Source organism: Neopsephotus bourkii, unplaced genomic scaffold (assembly GCF_033783945.1).
Source record: "Neopsephotus bourkii isolate Nb327-2 ecotype Australia unplaced genomic scaffold, CSIRO-AGI_Nbou_v1 NB_196, whole genome shotgun sequence".
NCBI lineage: Eukaryota > Metazoa > Chordata > Aves > Psittaciformes > Psittacidae > Neopsephotus > Neopsephotus bourkii.
The window spans coordinates 4,650,176-4,669,644 of record NW_026900709.1 but is presented as its reverse complement, the minus strand read 5'-3'; the positions used below and the strand labels follow the sequence as shown (position 1 = coordinate 4,669,644).

At 45.3% G+C, this 19,469-nt stretch overlaps 1 protein-coding gene and 1 long non-coding RNA gene across 5 annotated transcripts in view; both read left to right on the top strand.

The window, feature by feature from the left end:
- Positions 1-4,499, top strand: part of SATB2 (SATB homeobox 2) — a 140,094-nt gene extending 135,595 nt beyond the window's left edge. For all 4 annotated transcript variants that reach the window (XM_061377486.1, XM_061377495.1, XM_061377479.1 and 1 more), the window contains one exon: positions 1,356-4,499. In XM_061377486.1, the coding sequence (XP_061233470.1) occupies positions 1,356-1,811 (456 nt within the window). In that variant the 3' untranslated portion in view covers positions 1,812-4,499. The remainder of the gene's footprint in view (positions 1-1,355) is intronic.
- Positions 4,500-14,046: 9,547 nt separating this feature from the next.
- The window catches only part of LOC133224290 (uncharacterized), a 67,948-nt gene continuing 62,525 nt past the window's right edge, over positions 14,047-19,469 (top strand). Inside the window, exon 1 of the long non-coding RNA XR_009728826.1 lies at positions 14,047-14,601. This is a non-coding gene — a long non-coding RNA (uncharacterized LOC133224290). The remainder of the gene's footprint in view (positions 14,602-19,469) is intronic.

The following is a 19,469-nucleotide window of genomic DNA, read 5'->3' as shown; positions in this document are numbered from 1 at the left end:
AACAGAGCTTTATTTGCGTAACAGGCTGGTGTTGCACAGTGAACTTCCCTCTTGCAGTAATAGCTTGTCTCACGTAGAGTTTTACTGGGGCTCGCTACATGCGTAAAATTCAGTGCAAGTTCTCAGCACATCTCTGTTGTTTATCCTGATTTTTTTTTTCCCTTTAAAGCTCTTTAATGTAGGGTTGATTTCCTGGATGTTACAGTTTGCAGCAAAGATGTTTTCTTTGTGAGTGAAGAGCCAGAATTCCCTCTTATTTGTGGAAGGAAATATTTATCCATATTGATTTTGTTAGCTCTGTAGTGTTGAGCTCTAATAATTATTTCTCTGCATCTGAAGAAACCTCTGGGCAAATACAGCCTGCAATCCTGTAGGGGATTTTTGCTGGTAATCTCTCCTGTATAGATTCGGTTTTAAAGAAAGCATATGGATCTCCTCTGTATTTCTAACAGCTCAGATCAGGTGTTTTTCCCCTGGAATAAGGGCTGCACAAGCCATTTCTTAGTCATTTTAAGTGGCTGTTAGGAAGATTAAGAGCTACATATGCTTTCTTTAAACATGCCGAAAAGGAGATTCTGCTGGTGTAAATCTGTTGCAAGACTGAAAAGTGTGTTTGCCCAGGGGGTTTCTCAGAATGGGAGGTTATAATTATTTGAACTCCGATCTTCTCAACTAGCGAAGTTCAGACAGATGTAATACATAGAAGTCTGTTCAGGAGACACATTAAAGCCAGCTCTGTGAAGCAACTGAACTGGCTGCAATGTCACTTTTCATAGACGGGAAATCTTGACAAATCTCTGCACTTCTATTATTCTTTTTTTTCTTCCATAAAGCAGCTGTGATGGATTTCAATGCCAAATTCTTATTTATGATAAAGTAACACCTGACAGCCCCACGTGTGTCTGGGTCTTTGTGGTACTTGGCATCCGGTAGGAAAGGTGAGAGTCTGTAGCTTAAAAGGATGCAAGGAAACAAGGAGGGGGGGAAAGAAGCAAAGCCAGAGAGTGACTTGTCTGAGAACAACTGGCCAGTCATCGTGACCATGAGACTGTAATACCTTTTGACTTCATTTTTATTTTGTCTATTTTATATTTCTTTTTATTACTTGCATTTTGTATGTCTGTCTTAGTGGGTTTGTATCTATTTTATATTGTTTGTGTTTAGCATCACTTTCTCCTTCACTGGTGCAGCTGTGTTACAGGTGAGAAAGGCAGTGGGAAGTGAACATTAATTTGTACTTTTCTTCACCAAAACAAAGTAGACCCTGTGCAAGTAAAGACCTATGCAAATGCCCTCATCTCAGGCACCGAGGGAGTCAGCATGTACGTGAAGTCTGTGTCTGTTTGATCTTGCAGGTGCTGCACAGACAGCAGTCCCAGCCTGCGAAGGAGAATTCCCCACCTAGAGAAGAGGCTCCTCCTCCACCTGCTGAGGACAGTTGTGCCAAAAAGCCAAGATCCCGTACCAAGATCTCCTTGGAAGCTCTCGGTATCCTTCAAAGCTTTATCCACGATGTGGGTCTCTACCCTGATCAGGAAGCCATCCACACCCTCTCTGCTCAGCTGGATCTCCCCAAACACACCATTATCAAATTCTTCCAGAACCAGCGTTACCATGTAAAGCACCACGGGAAGCTAAAAGAGCATTTGGGAACGGTGGTTGACGTGGCAGAGTACAAGGATGAGGAGCTGCTGACGGAGTCGGAGGAGAACGACAGTGAGGAGGGCTCTGAGGAAATGTACAAAGTGGAGCCTGAGGAGGAGAACCCCGACAAAAGCAAGGCAGCTCCAGCGGACATCGACCAGAGATAATGTGAGACAGGAGGGCAGAAAGCAATACATTGATCCAAGGATTTTCTGGTTTTATTTCTAATTATTTTTTCTCTTTTTACTTTTTGTTTGTTCCTGTTGCGCATGATCCATGTGCAAACCGAATGAATTCAGCATTGCCCGATCAGACAGCGCCTTGACACAGACACTCGAGTGTTACACTTCTGCGTTTGACTGAAGTAATCATTGTAATCACATAGGATTATGCCTTCATTAATCTTGCACTTATGAAAGGGACATCTAGCAAGTAAATGGGAAGAAAAAGTCCTATGAAATCAATGAAGGAAAATTTACAACTCTGTGTGTATATATATATATTTACATAAAATATATATATATTAAAATTGCATGGGACGGAACTTTGCAACCTGAAAGTATAGACTGTGAAATGAGTTCTTTAAAGATGAGACTTGTTTATGTATTAAAACCACTTCACAATGAGTTGCTTTGGCTTTTGATAAACTGCCGCCTGCTCTCAGGGTGTGGTGACTATTTTTGAATTCCTATTTATTTTCTATGTTTATCCCTGATTTTTTTTTTCTTTTTTTTTTTTTTTTTGCATTATTATATGGCTTCCTATCTGGCAACTTGATGGGTAATTTTTGAGGTATGTATTTAAAGATGTAAATCAACACTGCCAAAAAAAAAAAGAAAAGAGGAAAAAAAAAGAGAGAAAATGGAAAAACAAATCAGGGCACCTTAAAAAGAAAACTAGTTAAGTTAAAGTACTTTGAACACAATGCACACTTAAAAGGATACAGCATGTTCCACTCTCCAGACAGTCCTTTCCATAGTGAACAGATGAATTTTCTTGGGATTCAGAATGACTAAACCTGAAATTCAGTGCATAGAAGACTTGTCTGTTAACGAGGTCTTTATAGAAAGAGAAGAAAGATAACATGTTGAGATTTGACATATGGAATTCATACTATGAACCACATTTTACTGTGGATTTTATTTACCTGTTCTCTGTTTCAGATCTTAAAATGTATGAGCTTCCTTCTTGTTGTTGCTTTTTGTTTATACTGAGGTGAAACACACTCACACAAGTGTAAAGTTACATCGGGACACAAAATGCCACAATCCCAGCCACCCTGTCCAGGTAAATTGCTGACAGACTGAGGGTTTGTGCTGCTGATTTCCCGCTCGCCCTTCTCGCCAGCCCTCCCTCCCCGTGGTCCCAGTTTAGCCGGGCTTCCTCTGTGTCATGCGTTTTGTGCCAGTGAAATGAAGTGTTTTCAGCCGCGGGTCCCCCGGCTGCAGCCCACCCCAGGGCTTGGTGCCCCAGGCTCCCTGCTACGAGGGGCCCTTTGCACCCACCCACCTCCTGCTGAAGGGTTTTGCAGCAGCCTAGCTGGCAGCTACGTTACATAAAGCAGAGCTAATACCGACTGACTCTTCAGTGGCATGAGCACTAAAGCTGCAGTCTCCTATAGTATCCACCCGTTCTGAGGCATCATATCGAAAGAGACACCAAGTAGCATTTCCTTTCCACTTCTGTGCAATGATTTCCGAGACAAGACCTCACCTTTGCTACTCGTGCAGCTGGATTGATTTCAGATGCCTGTTCAAACTGCAGTCATAATCGCACCAACAAGGCTTTGGGGTTTTTTTCCTTTCTTTTTTCACATGGGCTTTTTGTGTAACCTTGACAAAGACCTCATGCAATATCACTTTGAAAGTTACTTTTCTGTTTACTACACCAGGCAATGTAATATAACTGTTAATACTATTTATATATTTGAAAGGTATAAAAGGTAGGAGTTAAAAATGAAAACCGAACCTCTACGTGTAGATACTTCCTCAGAACAGACAATATACAGGGAGAAGATGTTGCAATACAAGCTAATTCTAGCTGATCAGTAACCTCTGGAGTTTTTAAGGATTTTTTCAGAACTAATGTTTGAAACATATGAGTATCTCTGCATAAATTTCATATAACTTTGCAAAATGATGGTGGGTTGCTTACTTAATGCCCCTTTTGCTCTTCATCCTTTATTTCTGTAGTATGCTGCAGCTTTAATCAGAATTTCGATGGTTGCTGCTTTATGTTTCTCTGAGAGCTACCCTTTCAAAACTGTCGTCTTATCCTGTAGCTGAAATCACTCCATACATTTGAAAGGAAACTGAATTTTGCCACGCTCCGTAAGGTCGTTCCTCCGATGATGGCATCAACATTTGGTATCTTTTACACTTCAACCAAAAATTTTATTAGGTATTTTTTCAATGCTGAGTCTTGCCTTTTTATGTTTAATTTCACTGCCAATTTTGCAGTGGTTCTAAGTGAATCTGTGGGCATTTTAGCCTGTGGTCTTGCCAGAACTTTGCGAATTACAATGCATATATGTCTATTTATTCAATATCCATCATATAATATCTATTTGGAGAAAGAAACTTTTCTTGTAGTGCCTCTTAACAAAGCACAATTTTCCGCCTTTTTTTGTGAAATAAAAAGTAAAAAAAGAAAAAAACAAATTGTGTTTTATTGCGGTATCAACAATGTGAATAAGGATTAACATATTGTAAATGTTCTTTTTTCCATGTAAATCAACTTTATCTTTGTTATCACTAAGTGATAATTAATTTTTAACTTATGTGCATTGTTAGGCTGTTAGAATTTTTTGGTTGTTGAAATAAAAGGCATTCAATAAATATGACTTAATTTGTCAAGTAATTTACTGGGCCTTTTTTCTTTTCTGCTGGATCCAAGTGGAAGAAGGTCTGCAAAATGAAGGGGCTGTATCTGCATATCAACAAATGAATTGATGGGTGTTACTGTAAACGTGCAGGAGCCCCCTGGGGTCAGCACAGCTGATCTGTTGTGTCACTGGCTGTTTGTGGACTGCGTGTGTTCACAGGCAGTCTCCGAAGGGAGGAGGAGGAGGGAGTGGGTGCCGTCAGCCGTTCGGAGAACACACTCAAAACACACACATGGGAGATCCGCTTCCAGCCTGCTGTCTTCTTTTGCTGGTAGATTTTTTCCTGTTTATAATTAAAAAGCCACAAATGACTGCGTGTCAGGAAACTTTTGGAGCACACATGTCCATGGTTAATGGACATAATAAAAGGCTTTATTATATTTATAGCAGGGCATCCTACTGAGTGTCTAGAGGAATGCCGGAAGGATTGATGTATCTGAGAAATGTGTGAAATGATTTGGGAGAGAATACAGATAAATGGAAAAAATTGCTCAAAATTCTTAAGCTAACAAAGTGGTGAGTGCCTGGATTCAATCCTAGCTGACAGATCATATACTGCACATCAGACATAACTCAAGTTGTCTAGGAACTGAGGTAGAGCAGTTTTTTAAAGCATTTATTATTTTTTTTCTCTAGTTCCTATTCAATAGTTCTTTTTGTGGCTTATTTGCATCCTTGAGTAAAAAATTAAACAACATCTTTGGATATCCAGCCACCTGCTTGTCACTTGAATATAATCTGAGACCAAATGAAAACAAGTGTCCTCCTGACTGCTCAGGGAATACCTGAACAGCCAGTGTGGGCACCTGGAAGCTGTGCACGGCAGTGTTTGGTTGACTGCTGTTCGGTGGGGCACAGCTGCTCTCCCTGCACTGATCTCTGAGGGGGCCCTGGGCTGCCTGTGCCCCTGCTGAGGGGGCTGGTGCAGGCAAATAGAACAAACCATCTCCAGGCCAGAGGTGCAGCCTCTTTGTGTCGGGAAAGGGCTGTAACTCACAATGCGTTGGTGAGCTGCTGTGACTCACAGTGTGCTGTAACTCGCAACAGCCTGGTGCTACTGAGCTGCTTCTGCTTCTGCTTCCAACAGCGGGCACAGTCCCGATGTGCGAGGCAGGCAGGCCAGGCTGGGGCTCCGCGGCTCTCTCTCAGAGCGCATGAACTGGCCTTTGATACTGCACAGGGCAGATGCTGTGAAGATGCTGATGGTGCTGGATTGGGTGTCCTTTGCTGCCTGCCAGTGGGACAAGAAACAAAAGGAGGAACAGCTCACTTCACTGATAGACAGTTTTATACATGCACTCTGTGTGTGTGTGTATAGCTAAACAATATCTAGGGAAAAACACACACATATTTTAAATGGGGGGGGGGGGGGATCCTATAAACATATGGGTTCTTCTTCCAAACCGTAAAAAAATACCATTTAGTAGCTGCTATAGCAGAAATACTTCTGTTAATGCTTCTACTCCTCTATACTTTACATGCTGCTGCTCCCATTTGTTGTTCATGTTCTAGTCATCCAGACATGTATTTCCAATTTCAAACCCGCATGAGTGAAAAATAAACATTTTAAGATTACTTTAAAATGGGTTTATGAACATACTGTCTATTGCCTAAAGTTCATTGTTGCTTAGATAAAAGTATCCACTCAATCCCTTCCCACTTACTTAGTAACCAATTATTTGCTCTAGACTAAATGGATTAGAATCCTTTATTGATGAAATTTTGTTTCCACCCTGAACCTCTTAAACAGGGAGGGATAAAAGGGATAAACATGGAGGGATACATTTGACAGTGAGCAAATGGCACCTTAAAATCATAAACGAGTCATTATGAAAAATCTCCACTTACAATATAAAGTGCAGTGATTAATTAAAGATGCAGTTTTAACTTATTTATAGCCATTAAAAAATCATACCGGTTTTAACACAAAATAACACGAGCCAAGTCATCCAGGGGAGAGATGTGCTGGCAGCCTGAGACTCGGGGAGCAGGCGATGTGACAAAGCCAACAGGGAACAGCAAATGCAGGCCACCCTTGAAACCTTTGGAAGAGTTCACGGAAGCAAGGATGGAAGGAGGTGGCTCTGGCATCCCTGCCAAGATCCCCTTCTTGCTCATGCACAGACAGTTCAGGAGTGTGAAAGCCCCATCTCACTGCGATGGCAGGAAACCTGTGTGCTCACTCCTTGGCTGCGGTGCAGGCGGTGAGGAGCTTGCCAGCCGGGGAGCGTGCTGCGGGTGAGTCAGCCCCACCTCAGGCAAAACGATGAGAGGGGTGAGGGAGAGACAGCAGCGCCTGGAGCACAGATTCCTGCAGGCTTTCCCCTCCTTCCCAATTTTCGGTTGCTGATAGCCAAGCGCTGTTCTTGCTCGACTGGCGGGTGTGTGCCACTGGAGCGGGGGGGGGTGGGGGGAGGGGGGAGGAAGGGTGGTGGGAAGCAAGGCAAGGCAAGACAAGGCGCAGACACCCCTCGAGCTCCTGAGCTGTGCTGCTGTTCCCCTGGCCGCTCTGGCTGTGTGACAGGCTGCCCTGCTGCCGAGCAGCTCACCTCTGCCGGGGGTCCCAGGCACACACCAGGCACACCATGCCTCAGCCCTGGAATCCCGGCCTGGCCTGCAAGGCAGCGCGTGTTTAAAGCAAGAGTCATCCCTGCTGTCCTGCATTTGTGTGTCAGGAGCTACATCCCGTTCCTCCTCCTCTGAGTGGTGTAATTTACCCTTCAGAGGGATCTGGTCTTGATTTGAAGACCTCAGGAGCTGGAAAAATCTACTGTTGCCCTCAGTAGTTTTTTTGAATGGTGGTTTCTCCTCTGCTAAATCTGTACCATAGTCAAAGGGGATTTGTTTGGCTTTCCCTTCCTGGTTTTGTGTTTTGTTAGGCTTTTTGCTTCTGGGTGAAAGTCCCAGGTACTGGAGGATGGGTTTTCCCTCTGAAGTAGCTGTTCTGATCAGATGAATTTCCTAGAATTGGAGCCATTTCAAGGAAAAACCTGCTCTGGCTAGTGACAGAATTCCCCTCCGTACTGCCTTTGAGAGTGTCCCCTCTGTACTGCCTTTGAGAGTGCACCAAGAGAATGACAAGAAGAGAAGCTTTTTAATAAAAAGGCTGTTTGCTGCTTGTGAACCTTGAGAATGCACAGGTACTACCTGTCACTCTTTAATTTACATCGTTTTATTCTGCGTATATGCTGAATATATGCTACAGAACTGTAGCTTTTCATTGCATCTCATACCTGGATCAGTATAGATAGGATTGTTCAGCCTGAGAGATGGGTCAGGTGCCTTCAGACAAAAATCAGAGCTGTACTGAAGTAAAACAGATGGTTTTGCTCCATAAGGCAGCTCTGAGATCCAGACACAGGAAAGATATAGGCAAGGGAAGATCAGAGAAGATAATTTCTCCTTTGTCTTGTGCACTGATCTGGCACTTGAGCAAGAATAATAGAATGGGATTTTGTAGTTCTGGGGCAGTGTTTGGAAGTGCTTCATGCCACTGGCACTGCCAGGACCTGGCATGCATCATCCCCCCTTCTAGGAGTTTACCTGGCTGAGAGCCAGGTCAGCTCCTTTGCTGGTGAGAGCTGTAGTGAAGTGAGCAACAGGCAGGGAGAACAAACCCGATCACTGCTCACTACTGCAGTGAGACCAAGGATGAGTGCGCACAGTGGGCAGCTCTGAGGGCTCCATGCTGTAGGCATGGGGAGGTTTCCAGACCTGCTCTCATTACAGCACCAGGCTGAATGTGCCACTGGCCAATATTTCCTCAGCGACTCCAGGCACAACTGAGGCTTTCTGAGGGACTGATTTCCTTCAGGGTGGAAAGTGCCAGCCAAACACAGAGTAACTGCACGTGAATAGAACACAACCCTTCTGAGACAAGAAGAGCTACAGAAATATTATAGCCCCTGTCTGTGTCCCTGCAGAGGAAGACATCAGTCTCGGTCTTGTTGAGGTGCCACCAGCAGGCCTGTGCCTGCCTGTTTCTTAACCCATGTTCTGCAGAGCTATAAAGCTGATGCTTGAATGGATGTGCTTCATGCTGTGGTAGGACTAAGTACAAAGTTAACTGCTAGCATTGCCCTAAGGGGCAACTGCTCCCAGAAAAGCTATTTTCTAATGCAGTTCTCATCTGTTTCATATCACACTCCTCTCTGCACTGTAGAGACGCTAAGGTACCATGAAACAGGTAATGTCGCACCCTTCTCAACACCCAAAACACAGCTGAGCCATTTTGTCCACTGTGCTTTTCTTTTATAGGGATAGAGGTGGGAGACAGAGGATGCTGGAGGAACACCATTCAAGGCTGCATAAGCTGGCATGGTGCTGAGAGCAACAGAGCTGCTCTGTCACAAACTCAGGAAGCCTGCTCCTGGGTTGCAATAACTGAACAACCTGAGCATGAGTGGCAGTGCCTGAGCAACAACAACCACCACGATGTCCCCAAACACTTTCCTTACAAACTGACATGACGGGTGACCCCTCCATGTCCCAAGTCTATTCAGATCAGTAGGAGCTCATGCCCTTGGCTTTGAGAGGAGAGGGACCAGCTCCTTCTTGCCCTAACAGACTGTTCCTTGGTCACACAGCCGTAGTCCCTCTTTACCATGTGATGAAAGTATATGCTACGCTCCACACAGTCTCAGCTATTTCTGATCAGAGCTGGCCAGAAGAAGTGTTTGGTATGTATTACATCTCAGGGGAGGACAGACACAGAAGACTGACATGAAGGGGACTCTTGCAAGGACTGCGGAGTAGGACATGACCGGCAAATGCAATCCTTCACCAGGAGGTTCAGCCACCAGTTTCACAAGTTTCCTCTGTTTGTATTTAAAGGCTATTTTCCTCCTCTATTTGTATTTAAATTTGTATTATTCTGCTGTTGCAGAATATCATTTCCTTAATGGATCTGTTTTCACAGGCCATTTAGCATCATTTGTTCTCTGTCAACATTGTCCTTTCATTTAGTTTCCCCCACCCAGCGTCCCCTCCTGACCTCCGGCCACCCATCACCCAGTCCATTCACAGACAGCAATTACACCAACTGCAAGCTGAGTGCCACTGCACCAAGCCAGCTCAGCCCTGTCCCATCACGGCCATCTGTGGCTGGCTGGTACTGAAATGAGAGGCAAGCCCGCTGTTTCCAGCACTTGCCCAGCCAGTGCAAGGCTCCAGGCCCTGAGTGTGCCATCCTACCCCTGTCACCATAGTCACAGAATCACAGTCATAGAACAGTTAGGGTTGGAAAGGACCTTAAGATCACCTAGTTCCAACCCCCTGTTGGGCAGGTGCCTCACCTAGTTCCAGCCCCCTGCCATGGGCAGGGACACCTCACACTAGACCATGTCACCCAAGGCTCTGTCCAACCTGGCCTTGAACACTTCCAGTCCTCAGGCAACCAGTGGCTCCTCACATCTCAGCGGGTCCACCCAGCTCTGGAGCCACCAGGGCTGCCAGCATGTTCCCACTCTTGCACTGAAGCCATTTAAAGTCAACAGAAGGCTTTCCAGAGCCCCGACCGGAGCAAGGGGAGAGCTGCCTGCAGCCCGATGGTCTGACACCTCATCTGGCCATGGGCACCTGCACCCCCCACACCTTCCGCCATACCTGCTGCCTCTGTGTGGCTGACAGACCACAGGCACAGCCAATCAGGAGCGGAGCTGCTGGTGCCCCAGCCAATGGGATGAGGAAGAGCCAGGGTAGGCAGAGTGACTTTGCTTCTGAGGTGGTGTGGTGGTGGCTGTGGCGGCAGCCATTTTATCAGCCCTGGTGCCCATCTTGGTTGTGTCAATCACCCATGGAGGCCATGCTGCCGGGACCCCCCAGCACCGCCACTGCCAGGGCAGGTCCACCCTGCCCAAGATTCCTGCCTGTGGAGCTGGTGATCGGGCCAGCATGAGGGCACCAGGCCCTGTGTGGTGGTACAGGCACAGCACTGTCCCACCAAGTGCCCTGATGGGCTCTGGCAGGGTGCTTCAAAGGAGAAGCTTGTCCCTAGAAGAAAAAGAAGTGCTTGCAGCTGCCCCAGTAATGAATGGCTGGGACACAATCCAGCACAAAGGCAAGCCATACTGCAGCTCTTAGAAAACAAGGGAGAAAACAAAAATGCCCCATGCAAGTGAGGTAACAAAAGACCACAAGGAACAGCTACCAGCGAAAGAAGCACATGTGTTAATCACAACCGACTTGGAAAGTAACTGGAGTCATCAACTTTAAATGCACAGAGATGACAAAACATGGGTTGTGAGCATATAGGACACAAACCATGGTGCAATTATCTGGAACAAACCCCAGTGTAGTGCAGGTAGATAAACAGTGTCATTCAGTCCTACAAGGCCACTGGTGCTCGCTCCCTGCCCAGGCTGCTGCAGTCACCCGTGCCCATGTGCCTGGGGCTGACAGTGCATTCCACACTGGAAAGTGAGCAGCACCAAGGGTCTGAGGGAGGTGAGCCCACCTGCACCAGCCTGCAGAGACCGCAGCTTTGCCCTGACTGGGCACAGACCCCACCACAAAGAGGGAGGGGATGTACGTGGCCCTCTTCCATTAAGAGTTTTATCTTTTACCTTCCCCTGAATGTTGAACTGGGACACGTGGTGCTGCCCCAAGGCAGCCCTGGAAATGAAAGACCTGGGAAGTCTTTCAGCTGCTACAAACTCACAAGGTTTTAGGGGTTTCTTCAGGTCTCCCATTCATGTAAAGCCACAGAGATTCGTTCTATGTCATTTTAGTGGGTGCTCTTGTTCCTATGGCTGACTTACACTGTCACCATGTATGGCCATGAAGCTCTCCCAGCCTTTGACGAGACTCTCTGCCATTCTAGTGCCTTATGTATTTTACATCAATGGCTTTGGTATCTTTTCTTCTTTCTTGTCTTTAAAAGAGTGCGTATCTGCTGGGTGAATGTTGGTTTCATAATTGATGGACATGGTCTTGGCAATTTCCTTTTTAAGAGCCATTCCTTGTCACATAAATATCATCTATCAGTGCCCATTGTCTTTATAGCGATCTTGAGCAAACAGTTTTATTTCCAATCAGGACATCACACATTGATCTAAACACTCATTTGTAATGGATCAATTTACATTAGGAGAGCACTATTGTAGCATCGCTGTTCATTATATTGAAAGAAGTATATGTTTAGTTACAGGCTAAAATCAATTAAACAGCCCTGTGCCTTTTGCTGTGAGAGAGTCAACAAGCCAGTCTGTCTTGGACAATTATCCAGCTACAGCTCCTTTAAAATAAGGTCTTCCAACACAGCACCCTTCCTCTTGAGTTCTCAGTTTCTCCTTCAGAGATGACTTCTGCAATGTTTTGCTTGTTGTGCAGTCTGGTAAAACACTCTCAGCTAAAATGCACACAGAAAAAAGGAAGGCAGCCTTGTGGAGGGGGCTTTCTCTGGGCCACACCGAGTCATGTATTCAAAAGGGAAATGCACTTTCACCAGAAGGCTGCCTCACAACATGTGATGGTGTATGGGGAGATGCTGAAAAATGTAGACAATGCTGTTTGTGTCTTCATGGGTGAGGTTGTTAGCTCCAAGTAGCCCTGATTTCAGGGAAGCAGAAACAGAGGAATTGGGAGGCAGGGAGGAATCTGTATATTGCTCTGCTGTTTTTTTGCCTTCCTGCAAGAGAGGAGACAGCAAAGAATGCTGAAGGCTCTCTGACAAAGGGAATGAGATTTCAACTGATGTAGCTGCAGGGAGAGTAAGAACCTGCAATTTCAAAAGCAAAACACATAGGGGAACTACAGGGAATGCAATGATGGGGTTTGAGGAGCATAACTCTTGGGGTTCTGATGGATGCAGCGGTGGCAGATGAAGGTATTACCTGCCCCAGCCCTCTGCCAGAGGTCAGTGTGCTCAGTGGCAGAAGGGACAGTGTACTTATGCCCTGCCTGCCATGCACTGTCACGGCTGCAGGGCCAGTGAGCATCTGTGCTCTGGTTGCCATGACTGGTTACCAGCTGGGCCCTACTGGTCTGAGCCTGATGGAAGCAACTGGCTGAGCTCATGGACTACAGTGAGCCCATGGCCATTGTGGCAGCGCTGGAGAGGCCAGGCCAGCCTCTATACTGCCACACTAGGTGTGGCTTTTCTTTGTGCAAAACCTCTCTGATAAACAGGTAAAAGTTACCAGCAGGGGTAGGCTCTTACTTCATGGTAAGAATCCCCTCATGACCTGCTGGACCTGTGCTGTAGAGAATTTGTACAGCTTTCCTGTTTTATATGTGTATGTGTACGCATATGCATATATGGTGTTTTGGCTTGACACTTTGCTTACTCCTTCTCCACCACTCATGCTCTTCCAGTCCTTGTCTTACTCTTTCATTACATGCACAAAACACTGCTGCAATGCTAATAATAATAATGAGAAGGAAGGAATAGCAGATATTACAAAGCTTATTAAGAAATTGATATTTATTTTGCTCTTGAATAAAGAGGCAGACCTCAAAACTGCTGAAGCCATTCAGCTAATTGGTTATTGGCTCTCTTGAGTGATTATATCCACCCTGGTTCCACCAAGTTCAGCAGGTCTCAGGCTGGTCAATTAGCCTTTGGCATTCAGGAAGGGAAATACTTCATTTGGGTTTTCTCAGAGCCTGTTTGTGTAGCATAAGGTGGACTGTGCAGGAGAGGTTCCCCATGGGCAGCAGGGGAATATTGGCACTAGTGGTCTGAATCCTGCCCTTGAACTAGCACCAAAGGGCATTTTTGCTTGCGCCCCAGCCTTCTGGAAAGGTGGATGATGTTTGGTGGAAGAATCTATCCCAGGGACTGCAGTGCAGGAGGACAGCCAAAGCGAGAAGGTTTTTGGAAGACCACAGTCATTTCCTTCAGCGTGACCTTTGCCTAGTGCATACTGGGCCCTGGTTCTCCTGCAGGCTGAGCAATGCCAGCAGAGCCTGAATGTTGGCTTTTGTGCTGGCTGTGCGGATGGATGCCCTGTTGCTTGGTCACAGTTGGTCTGCACACTCACTAATCACCGCTGCTCTGATTCCTGCAGCATTACCGAGGCTATGCACAGCTAAACAGCCGACGCCATTTAGTGGCTTTTCCTACAGAGTGCTCAGGCCTGCCTTCACCACTATGGCTTGCCAAAGGGCTCCAACACTTGCACTGCTGTGATGCAGACCCTGTAATAATAGTTGGTTACAGTCAGAGAATTCAGTTCAGATTTTAAAACCTCATCAAATAGTTAATGACTGACTATTTCAACACAGCAGTTCCTGCAAGACTTGGGAGAGAAGAGAGAGAGGGAGATGGAAAAGTTATTCATGTCCCATCTGTCTGGAACGCTTGTCCCCTCCCTCCCACCCACTGAGTCACTTCCTCCCTTTATATCTCACTTAAAATTTTTCCTTTCCCCTTTAGCTTATGATTAACAGGCACTTACCCTCTGCAAATTGTTTCTTTTCTTCTGATGCAATGTTAGTTAAGGTTCTATGGATAAACATAGTGTACTGTCTGGTAAATGCATGTATATACATGCATACACATGTATATATATACACATTACATACTATATATATGGCCATGTAAATGGATATGTCAACCACTGCAGTACCCAGCTGGTGATCCAGCCTTCCAAACTGAACCAAGAACCTTGTATTGCCATGGTTATTTTGTCCTACTGCCCAAAACACAGTGGAAAGGTCTGCAGGGAGAGGCACATTCCTTGAACTGTGAGGTAAAGGTGGTTTAGGGCAGCAGCTACCAGCACAGATCAGGGTTCACTCAGCTCCAAGATCTAACCCAGTTAGGTGTGTGGAACGGGGCCACCTGCTTAAGTGCCTCAAGGTGTGTTTTGTGAGGGGGTTTAACTGGCTCAGCCTACTGCCTTCCTGCCAGGGTCAAGAGGGCTTTTTTCCAAGTAGCAAACGGTGAAGGAATCTGGAGGAGACTGTCATGTAAAGTAAAAGAAAGAGGTGGTCTCGGGTAAAGAGCCTGTGGTTATGTGCTGACCTGACAGAGTAAGCAGGGAAGAGTGGGCTACCTACAGCAATTTGATAGAGGATCAGGAATGGCTACAGAAGAATGTGCTGGTAGGTTCATCCTGGAAGTAGTCAGGGTAAGGTGGAAGAGTCTGGATGCTTCCTGAGCAAGTGTGTGAGGTGGTGGTCAGCTTGTAAGCTGTGGAGTAGATGAAGGTTAGGAAGGGAAAGCTTGAATCTCCTTGATTTGAGGTACCTGAAGTTTCCAAGTGAAGGGGAAGAATGTGAGGCTCTATGTTATGTACTGCAAAAACCTCATGTGTGCTCTACCTGCTTCAGCTTTTTTGCACATGGCTCAAAGGCGGGATCTTTTATGTACCTGGGACCTGTACTTATGGTGGTACGGGAAAGTTTTGCTCTTCAGGGATGTTAGGTGAATGCTACTTGGGGAAAAGAAGTAAAAGTTGTTTTAAAGCCTAACACTTGAGCAGTTATATGTGACTGGGGGAATTCCCATCCCAGATGGCACCAGCATTGCTGTGTTCACCTACTAGGTGCTGCTCTCTTTTGTAATCTTTTGTAACAAGATTTCACCAGCTTTTCTGTTTCCCATCAGCTGGTCATAAGCTGATGAGTGATGCAATAACCTAGGTAGTACATCCACTCTGGGGTGCACTGAAGGCTGGGATACAGATGTGTTACAAAGCCTCTGCAAAGAGCCAGCTTGGCTCCTGATGGAGGCTTTAACTGTGTGCTGGGTCTGCAGAGTCCTGGTCTGGCTCTGCAGAGCCTTACAGTTTCAGAACCTCACTGCAGGGGTGCCTGGGCTGCATCTGTGCTGGGCTGGCACTGATCCAGAGAGTATTTTTTTGGCTCTGACTCTGTGTCCAGAGAAAGTAGCTGTCCTGTTACTAAACCTGGTGCTGTGTGGAGCTGGGACTGGGCTCACGAGCCATGACCAGGCCTCTGAATATTTGGTATCTGAGAAATGTCTTCATCTTGTATACATGCATAATGGTGCAGGTGGGCTGAGACAGATCCAGGGACTGACAGTGTGACTGTACTTGCTGTAAATTCACAAATCATGGACCTGTGTGCACTGAACTCTAGCAGTTTCCCTTAAAGAGCAGGGCTGGGAAGTAACACATGGGTCTTGTGGTTTTATGACACCTAATAGGAGATCATAAAATGGTCACTGAATTTTATTGCATTTGTGGGAGGGCTGATGAGTCCAAGGATGTTGTGCTGTGTTACTGGAAGTCGAATAACCACTGGTGCTGATGTTGCTGAACAGCTTTTTAAAGGGAAGTTTGTTAGTTTATTCTCCCATGCCTCAGCTCTGATGAGTAGCTATGCATTCTAGCTAGCATTTAGAGATTTCCTCTTCCAGCTTATTTTTTGGAAACAACTTTACACATATGCATGTGGGAACAGCATAGATACCCATGTATAATGTGTGGGCAGCATGTATGGGCAACCTTTGGAAGTAAGACAGTAGCCTCAGTTGGTTAGTCCCCTGAGAGATGTTAATGATTAACTCTGAAAAGAAAAGTAATTCTTCTACCTGTTCTACATCAACTTTCACAGCTATATGCAGCAGCAAGATATCTTTAGGTAGTGTATGGCTTGCAAAAAGCCAAGCTCTGTAATGTTACTGTGCAGATAGATTTGGCTGCTGGAGATCTATTTCAGCCTAAGATTTTAGTTCTGCCAGCTGGCAGAAGTGATCATATATGTAAAGCCTTAAGCTGAGCCAGAAAAACCTGAGTTCAAATCTCTTGCCAGGGATTGTAGGATAGAATGATTAACCTGATTTTGTATTTTTGGATAACTATCAAGTGCCCGAATATTTATGGTAATAAATGTCTTCCATATGTGCTGATACTGCATCCATGGAGTGCAATAGCATGATACAGTTATTGTCTTACTTGAAGACACTAATTATAGCTAATCTTATAGGCACATGAATCATGAAACACTGGCCCAATTTCTGCCAGCTTCTGTGAGATGCATCTCACTTTGCTCATGTGAACAATGCAGGTCAGCAGAGAGCTCAAGGCAAAATTCCAAGAGTGCTGAGGATCCTGAGTTCCCTTTTCAGAACAGAGAGAGGCATTTGATATTTAAGCATTTAAAGCTGCAGGTGGGTGCTTTACAAGCTTGTACCTTCTAAGTCTTACTGGTAGGTGTCTGGTGTATCTTGAAGTGTCAAGATGCCCCCGAAAATATAGTCTTGAACCTACAAGCCATTGTCATGTAGCCCTGTGATCCTCCAAGTGAAAAGTGGCAGGGGGCACTTAAGTTTCTAAATTCATTTGGTGCCTGCTAGACTGGTGCAATAGCCATGCTTGGAGCAACGCTGGTGCCTGTTAAGCTGACACAGCACGGTACTGAGGATGTCAGCTACTGCAGAGATAGAGCTTCTCCAGGGATGTGGTGGCTTACCAGGTCAAGCTCTTAAATACACCTTAATGTAATAAAACCTCTTCAGTTCATGACTGTAGAGCTACTCTCCAGTTGGTTAGAAAAAGTAACAGTATAAAGGTATTAATGTTGTAAGAAGTCGGCTATAAAAACAGAGAAACTAAACCAATGTTCCAGTAGTTTTCCCTTGAAATAGAGGTAAGCCCGCCCAGACGTCTTCCTTTTAAATACTGACTACTGCATCTGTTTTAAACCAAAAATAATACCTTTTGATTGGAAATGTTTCAATAACATTATTTGTGCATTTTATTGAGGCAGAGGTTGCAATTATTAGAGTCACCAGGAATTTCAGACATTTAAACACAGCCTTTATTTCTCCAGAGTAAACCACATCCCTGTGCAATTATTCTTCTATCTAAATGCCTTCAAACCAAGTCCTAAACCAGATCTGACATTTTTTTTTGCTGGTGGTCCCTCTCGCAAATCGGCCCTTGAAAGGAACATGTGGGGCTAAGCAAACACTGAAGAGGTTGGACTGGTCCCTGGGGATGCTGAAGAAGGCAGAGCTGGTGCAGGATGCAGCGTGCAGTCCTGGGTAAATCCTATGGCTCTGAGCTGTCAGTCTGGCCAGGTACTGTAGTCTGGGCCCTGCAGACTTAAAAGAATAACGAGAAGGGTTTGTCTGGTCATGGAAACTGCTCCTTTCAACCATGTGATCTCTTTATGGTTTTTCTTTCAGCTGGTTTCTCACCAGGAAGCGAACAATTGCATCTGTGGCAGAGAAGGGACTTGGCTCAGCAGCCAGAATGTCCCCCCATCATGCTCTGAATGTTTCCTCCTAATCTTTTCAGCAAAGGTTTTTTGAAGTTTAATTAAAAAACTGAGACTTCTAAAGGGCCTCTAAGGCCTGAATCCCCTTTGTTTTCTGGCATCTCTACATCCTGTATTGGTATCACAGGAGCTAGGCATTTGAGCACTTTCAGTTTCAGTTTCTTGATGCTTCCAGCACAGCATAAATAAGAATTTGGATCTAAAAGTCCATTAAGATTTTGGCATCAATGAGAACAACAAACTTGAAGCCAAAGGAGGTATCCCAGCTTTGGACAGAAGGAGGTGAGTTTGTTTAGGAGGCGACTTGAGACAGCAGTAGATAAAAGAGGAATCCTCCTCACCTGCCCAAGGAAATGTTGGCATCTGCCTATTGAAATATCTGGCAAATGCCTGCTGGCTTGGCGAGAGCAGAATTAGGTTCATGTTGGAGTGCAAGGGTGACAATCAATCATGACTTCTGTCCTCTGCTGTCTGTATCATCTGGATGTGTTTTCCCACACATACTCCATAAGAAAAGATGCTGAGAAACCTGAATGATGCGTCAGGATGCCAGGATGCCGTTGCCATTTTGCTCAGATAGCCTTATTCCACAGCACTTTGATGCTGGTTGTGTGCTTCTCCAGTGTCTGGGCTTTCCTGACTTTATCTGAAGTGTGTGTCCTCTCCTTTTCCCCAGGGTAGCAGCATATTGACTGCTTTCCCCACAAACACCTGTAAAACCTCCACACTCCCAGGAGAAACATTCTTATTTATTCTTCTGATGATGGTGAGACTGCAGTAATGAAAGAACAGAGCAAAATACAGAGCTCTTACTCTAGTAAAAAAAGGTGACACTCAAGCTGTTGCTCATCTGAGGGCAAGCAGGTTCCTGGCAAAAGCATGAGTATACCAGGGATTTATAGCAGGCCAGGTCTTGAGTGCACTGTCAATTAAGGGCAGCAATTCAAAGTGATTCACAGCAGATTACACCAGCTTGTCTCTTCATGGAGCACACTCTGGTCCTGAGCCTGCAGGTGCTGCACAGACTGCCAAGCCTGGAGCTAGCCTGCAGTTATGCTGTCAGCTTTGCTTAGATCTAATGCTTTATGACAACTGTCTACCTGTAATGTGATAATGGGCTCAAAACCTCTGCAAAATTGATAGGGTCTCTCGCAAAGAAGGAGACACTTCTAATGTGGCAGGCCTGATCCCTTTCTGAAAGTCCACGTGAACTGCAGATTTCTTTGCAGAACTGGGAGGCATGGTCCTGCAGCCCCTGACAAGGGGGCTGGTTGTGTTGGTGTCTGTAGGGCTGCTGGCCTCCTACCTTCCCCCAGTGCAGAGGTGTCCTGGCTGTCTGGCTGGGGTTAAACCAAGACAAGAGGGAATCACACTGTTGCATTTTCAGACACTCTAGATCTGTTGTTAACTCTTAAACCTAAGACACTGTTGGCTGCTTCTTAGGGCTTCTTTCATTCTCTGTCTGTACTTTTCATTTTCTGGATAAAATCATCTTCTAGCTTCAAGATGTTTCCAGTGTTTATACAATGAGTTGGTTATATTTAATTCCTAAAATGAGTCACTGTCTAGAATGATTAACAGGTAGTGTTCTAAAAGAAATTATGCTGAATATTGTGTAACACAGCCTGTACAGAAGGGACCAGATTCCTATCCACCTTATATTGGTGTGATCCAGGAATAGCACTAGTGACTTAGTGTTAGATCAGTGTTAAGAGGGAGTTGGGCCTAAAACATCCTGATGTAGTTTCAG